At 38.2% G+C, this 7,302-nt stretch overlaps 1 protein-coding gene across 1 annotated transcript; it reads left to right on the forward strand.

Annotated features, from left to right (window-relative positions):
* Window positions 1-205: 205 nt before the first annotated feature.
* On the forward strand, window positions 206-850 carry LOC104217535 (uncharacterized). Its single transcript, XM_009767814.2, has one exon. It carries the CDS (start codon window positions 206-208, stop codon window positions 848-850), a length of 645 nt encoding a protein of 214 aa, XP_009766116.2.
* Window positions 851-7,302: the final 6,452 nt, after the last annotated feature.

The following is a 7,302-nucleotide window of genomic DNA, read 5'->3' on the forward strand; positions in this document are numbered from 1 at the left end:
CCCCAAACCTCCTATAAAGGTGTGTTGAGGAATGCAGATAAAAGTAACAGACAGGCTCGATTACTCTTCCCTACAGACCATATGGTCTGTTTGAAGGAAAGCCAGTGGTTACATTCACTAAGGAGGAAAATGACCTTCTTGCTCAGACATGTAAATGGACGATTATTGGTAAGTTCACTCGTATTAGGCCCTCTATAGATCTCATATGCAAATTCAATCTATCCCTGGAAAAGGCAATATCAAGATTGGGGCTTATGATATGCACCACGTCTTCATCGATTTTGATAACAAAGAGGATCACTCTGAGGTTATTGCGAGAAATTACATGACCTTTGGCAGAGATAACACAATGGTTATACAGAAATGGTCAGCTTCATTTAAACCCGATGTCGACTCGTCATTCACTCCTGTTGGGATCACACTGCCTAATCTCCCATGGCAATACTATGAATGGGATGCTCTATGTCACATTCTTGGACCAGTGGGAATTCCTCTAATCATGGATAAGGCAACTATGTCCAAAACAAGGCCCACCACAGCCAAAGTCAGGGTGGAGATTAACTTAACAAAACCTATTGTCCAAGAGGTTTTATTGGAATTTATAAACGACGAAGGCAGTAAAGAAATGGTGGTTCAAAAGATTGAGTATGAAAGCATGCCTGCCTTCTGCACTCATTGCAAGATAAGAGGGCATTCTGATGCTACTTGTAGGATTCTTCATCCAGAACTTAAAAAAGAAGTTGGCAGAAAGGAAAATAATCTCGAGAACACTGCTGCTTCCAGCAAGACCACGCAAGAAATCAACCATCATGATACCACCAAAAAAAGGAGAAAATCAACAGACGTTTAGAATAAACACTAGAGCACCAACCACCAAACTGGCAATCACGATTCCTAACCACCAAATGGTGCCTAAAGAGATCATGATAGAAGTTGATGAGGAAAAGGGATGGAAAATAGTTGAGAACAAGAAGGGAAAGGGAAATGCGAGTCTAAAAACAAAAGGCATAGAGTCTAAACAAGGAAGGGTTCAACAAGCTTACAAAGTCAAAGATGGACAAAAATCTGTGGTGGTAACACACAACAATACGAAGGGGAATGAGGCCATGGATGTTGTAGATGTTGAAAACACTCACTCATTGTTTGAGGTAAGAATAAGCTCCCTACAATTGCCTCAAAAGCCTACCAGACTCGACAAGGAAAGAAACACCAAAATCAAGAAGAAACCCCAAATCCAGAGGGTTAAGGGAGGCCAAGGGAAAATTAAACTGGGGAGAAAAACTAGAAATTCAGAGAAGAAAGATGGCAAATGTCAAGACATGGATTTAAGCCAAGTTCATATGACAAAAGAAGAAATGCAAAAACTGAGCAGCAACAGGAAGAGATTCAATACTAAAGATTACATTCCTATTGAAGTGTCTATAATTCCAGAACCTATTGCTGTGGATCAGAATAAGGAGCTAGGTGATGGCTTGGGACAACTACACCACCACCCCCTATATGGTCTAGACCTCAAGTTGATGAATAGCTACGTTGGAAGGAAAATTAAAGAAAAAGTGTACGGGGAAGCAGTAAAAGATAGAACAGAGGCTCATACATATAACGTACCTGTACAGTTATCAAGCCATACAATAGATGACACATCCTACAAAGTTCAGGAAAATGACACTATCATGGAAGGCTTATCAGAGGAACAACTTAGCTCCAAATCTGATTATGAACTTACTCAGTCTGCCAGAAAGAGATTGCTAATTGAAGGCAGGAAGGATATTACAAATCAGGTTCAACAAAATATCACCTATTTCAACAATTTGTCTCCAAGAAAGCTGTGAGATTCGAACATGAGAGGAACATGTTTCTTCTCTAACTTTAGATCAGACAACCCACTAACCTAATATTTTCATGTTCAATACAATATCATGGAATATTAGGGGGATTGGGTCATAAGGTGCTACAGAAAGTCTCAAAACTATCAAGCAACAATACAAACTTCCCTTTATTTTCCTTCAAGAGCCTATGGCTGCAGCAAGGAAGATAGACAGATTTAAAAGAAGACTGGGTTACCAGTTTTGTTTCCATAATTTCTCTAACAAAATTTGGATTTTAGGGTCCAATGATTATGTGTTGGATATCATAGAAGACAGAGAACAACATGTATTGGTTCATATCTCTGACTTTCAAAGGCCTATATCCTTCTTCGTGACTGTAGTCTATACCAAATGTGATGAGCAGCTAAGGAACATTTTGTGGGATGATCTCAGAGCAACAACCAGTTCCATTAGTGGACCATGGGGAGTTGTGGGGGACTTTAATGTTATCTCCAGTGCTGAAGAGAAAATAGGGGGCAGAGAGTTTAAAGTTGAAGAAAGTCTCGATTTCATATCTTGTCTTTCTGATTGTGAGTTGCAAGATGGAGGTTATGTAGGAACTGCTTTCATATGGAGTAACAATAGAGACACCCCAAATATGATATGAAAAAGATTGGACAGATTGGTTTATAACGCTGAATGGTTTGATTTATTTGGTGGGACCTCAGTCACACACATGTCTAGATCATGTTCTGATCATTCTCCTCTCTTGATTGCTTGTAGTTCTAATCCTCCCGAACAGGTTAGGTACTTCAAGTTTCTGAATTTTTTGGTGGATCATGAGGAGTACCTCAATGTGATTCAACTGGCTTGGCTGGGTGAAGACAATGGCAACCCTCTGTATAATCTGCATCAAAATATCAAGAGAGTTTGCGGGGTTTTAAGCTCCTGGTCTAGAACTGCTTTTGGGGATATTTATGAGGAACCAAAAAAACTTGAAATGGAGATTAGAAGGCTGGAAAAAGTATACCTGAATGACAATAATCAAAGCAACAGGCTCAATCTTTCCAAAGCTAAGGCAGAATTCACTAGATACCTGAAATTGCAAGATAGTATACTTAGACAAAAAGCCAGAGTTAAATGGTTATCTGAAGGTGATGAAAACACTGCCTTCTTTCATGGTGCCATTCGTTATCGAAGAAAAAAGCTATCCATCATGAATATCAAAGATTGTAACGATAACTAGGTGGAGGGTACTACTGAGATAGCTGATGCTGGAGTAAAGTTCTTTCAAGATCTTTTTAGCGCTGATAACATCACTGAAGATCTGCAAGCCTTGGATATTATTAAAAATGTCATCACTGATAATGATAATAATTTCCTGATATCCACCCCATCTGCGCAAGAAGTCAAAGACAGTGCCTTCTCTATTGATTCTGATAGTGCTCCTGGTCTGATGGCCTTAGTGGAAAATTCTACCAATCTGTTTGGTCTGTGGTTGACAATGATATTCATAGAGCAGTGGTGGCCTTTTTACATGGGGCTGTTTTACCTAGATTTTTTTCTCATACCTGCCTAGTTATGCTCCCAAAAGTGGATTTTCCCCAAATCTTCTCAGATATTAGACTAATTAGCCTTTGTAATGGTACCGGAAAAATCATTGCCAAAGTTATCAATGCTAGACTTAACTCCCTCTTGCTTAAAATCATCTCTACAAACCAAAGTGGTTTTATGAAAGGTAGAGACATCACTGAAAATATACTTCTGGCCCAGGAAATTGTTTCCGATAATAAGAAACCTATGAGAGGTGGCAACATAGTTATTAAACTTGACATGGCCAAAGCATATGATAGAGTCTCCTGGCCATATCTATGTTTCATGTTAAGACATCTAGTTTTTTCGGAGGAATGGATTAATCTTATATATAGATTCATTTCTAATAACTGGTATTCTTTGATAGTCAATGGTAGCAGACGTGGCTTCTTTAAATCCAGCAGAGGTCTTAGGCAAGGTGATCCTTTGTCCCCTTCTCTCTTTGTCCTCAATGCTGAATATTGTCTCAAATGCTCATTGCTCTCCAAAACAATAGGAGATTCCACGGGTTCTACATGAAGAGATAAGGCCCTCAAGTTAACCATCTGGCCTTTGCTGATTATACTATTCTCTTCACTAGTGGTGAAAAACACTCCCTTCAGCTTATACTAAATATTTTGAATACATATGAAACTGTTTCTGGACAATTGATAAACAAGAATAAAAGATTCTACTCCATGGCTGAGAATACTCCTTAGAGCACTATCAGAAGAGTGGGAAGAATTCTTGGTATGAGGTTTGATAAACTCCCCATGAGGTACCTAGGCTACCCTATCTATTATGGGAGAAAGGAGATCTCTATCTTTGCAGATATGGTTACTAAAATCATCAACAGAGTTAGAGGTTGGCACCTAAAGTTTCTATCTAGTGGGGGCAGGGCTGTCCTCATTAGACATGTTCTCCTAGCTATCAATACTCACACGCTAGCAGCTGTTCATCCTCCTAAAGGGTCTCTAGATATGATTGAGAAGTTCATAGCTAGATTTTTTTGGTCTGGCCAAGAAGAGGGGGGAATATACCACTGGGTCTTCTGGTCTAACTTATGCTATCCTCATGAAGAGGGGGGAGTTAATTTCGGAAGGCTTGAAGATATTAATCAGGCTTTCACGGCTAAACAATGGTGGAATCTGAGAACTAGTAATTCCATATAGTCTCAATTCATGAAAGTCAAATACTTTGGCAATGGGCATCCAGTCAACCTTCCGTGGAGGAATGGGCAATCGCATAGTTGGAAGGCCATGTGTAAGTTAAAGAGTGATCTGGAGCCTTGTATCCAATAGCATTTGAAAAAAGGAAATATCAGTTTTTGGTTTGACAACTGGTCCAAGCTTGGTCCTCTGCACAATAAAGTGGAAGAAGTTATTGGTCTGGATAATATCAAGGTCAATGAAGTCCTTAAAGAAGGTCTCTGGGACTAGTCCACTCTAAGCATCCAACCTTCTGATAATGTGAAAGACCAGATTTGAGCTCTCCGAATCAATCTTCTTCCTGATGAAAGTGACTCCCCAATCTGGAATAAAACTCAAAATGGAAAGTTCTCCACAGCTTCGGTCTGGCAAAATATAAGACAAAGGAAACATTTTTCAAATTTTGATAGCATGATCTGGCACAAAAATGTGCCTTTTAAAATGGCATGCATTACTTGGATAACTGTCCATGACAGAATTTCCACGGATGATAGAATTAAAAAATTTGGCACTAACATTGTTTCTAAGTGTTGTTGTTGTACAGGCTTAAATATGCAACTTGCAAAAGAGTCTGTTCAACATTTTTTCATTAGTGGACAATATGCGCAACTCATATGGGACTATTATGCTTGCAGGATTGGTATTGTATACAGGGGAGTTTCACTTAGAAACTTACTTGTAAATTACTGGAATAATAACACTGCTAACTCTGTAGCTGCCTATATTTGCAGGATACTTCCACCTATAGTAATATGGGAGTTATGGAGGTCAAGGTGAAGCTCTAAATATGAAATGGATAGGCCAGCGGTTGCAAGATCAATCTCACTAATCAACTTCCACATCATACAGATTGTCAAAGCTCAATTCAGAAAATTGGATCTCAACTACATTGGGAGAACCTATGTAGAATCTGGGAACTACCTCTAATAGAAACTAATACCTATACGGTGAAATGGATTAAACCTCCTATCCTATTCGTGAAACTTAATAGTGATTGCTCATGTAGGAATGGTGAATGTGGAGGAGGGGGTAGTGAGGGACAATCTGGGCAAATTTATAATGGCCTACTCCATTCCACTAGGGCAAGGTACAAGCAACTGAGCTGAGGCATGTGCTTTCTTGTTTGGGATCAAGTGGTGTATTAAAAAAAGGTTCAACTTAATCATGGGGGAAACGAATTCAATGCTACTGCAAAACTGCATCTCTAGCAACTGGACCATACCATGGAGAATCAAAGAAGCAGTCCAAGATATTAAGAAACTCATTAATAGACAAGGTATATTCACTAATCATTGTTTTAGAGAGGCCAACCAAGTCGTGGATAGGATGGCATCTCTAAGCCACAATCAGGAGAACCACTACATCTGCACAAATTTCTTCTCTTTGCCTAGTCAGATTAAAGGTCTTTTGAACACAGATAGATGGCATATGCCTTCATTTCGAGTCAAGAAGAGGAAACCAAGCATGCTCACCTACGAGCCACCTTGAGTTTCCAGTTTTATGCCGATTTTTTGGGGTCAACAAGCTTGTCCATAGATAGGAAATATTCTGTCTACAAACCTTGAGCCTTGCTAGTACAAGCTCCAAAATGTATATGAAGGTAAGGTCTAGTCCTCCTTCGGCAACATCTTTTTGAACACCGTTGCAATAAAATCGTGACTCGTGGTTGTAGTTAAAAAAATACCATTACACCAAGCATATGATCCCCCACTCCTTGTGGATTGAGGGAATAATTTGGTTTAATGCATGTGATAACAAAAGTGATTTTAGTAAAGAAATTCACATAATTTATACAATATTTATTATATTAATTGATAACTATTCGTTGGAATTCTCGAATAATTGTAGTCTACTCTAACTAAGTTCCAGCAATCGATAATAGCATAACACCAAAAGTAGTTATTTGAAGTGTAAATCTTTCATATTCTAATTAGTAATTTGATATCTAAAATCACTCTTTCAAAGGTTAGGTAAAATATAAATTAATCCTCAAAAATGCTTTTTATATTGATTACTTGCTTAGCTTCTCTCTGAAAATACTTTTTTTCAAAAAGCATTTTAAATAAAAAAAAAAATTTCAAAATAAATTGATTTTCCAACTTGGCCAAACATGCTATCAAGTAGCTAAAGGTTTGTTAGGATCGAAAAAGTTAGGTGTCATGCGGAAGCTAACAAAGCAAACCTTGAACAATGATAAATCAAACACAAAAGAAAAATCTACCAAAAGAGACACAAACATTTAACGGGTTCAAGGTTTGTTTTGCTAGCTTTCGCATAACACATGTTTTTTTCGGTCCTAACAGTGGTATCATAGCCTTGGTTATTTATCCGGGTTGTTACAGAATGGAGGCTAATATGAGCAAGATGATATGTTTAAATGGGAGAAATTATAATGTTTGGAGAAGCAAGATGAAAGATTTGTTGTTCGTGAATAAGATGCATCTACCCGTTTTTGCAGCCTATAAAATCGAGAGTATATCTGATAAAGATTGTGATTTCGAGCACCAACAAGTATGTGGATATATACAACAATGGGCTGAAGATAATGTTCGCAACCATATTGTGAACGAGATATATGCGAGATCATTGTGAGAAAAGCTAGAGGCTCTTTATGCTTCAAAAACTAGGAACAACAAGTTGTTCTTGCTAAAGCAATTGCTGACCTTTAAATACAAAGAAGGCAACCCTATCCTTGATCACATAAATGATTTTCA

This window comes from Nicotiana sylvestris, chromosome 2 (genome assembly GCF_000393655.2).
Source record: "Nicotiana sylvestris chromosome 2, ASM39365v2, whole genome shotgun sequence".
NCBI lineage: Eukaryota > Viridiplantae > Streptophyta > Magnoliopsida > Solanales > Solanaceae > Nicotiana > Nicotiana sylvestris.

Coding starts and splice junctions, on each gene's coding strand:
- LOC104217535 (XM_009767814.2), top strand. CDS start 206: ATGCAAATTCAATCTATCCCTGGAAAAGGCAATATCAAGATTGGGGCT.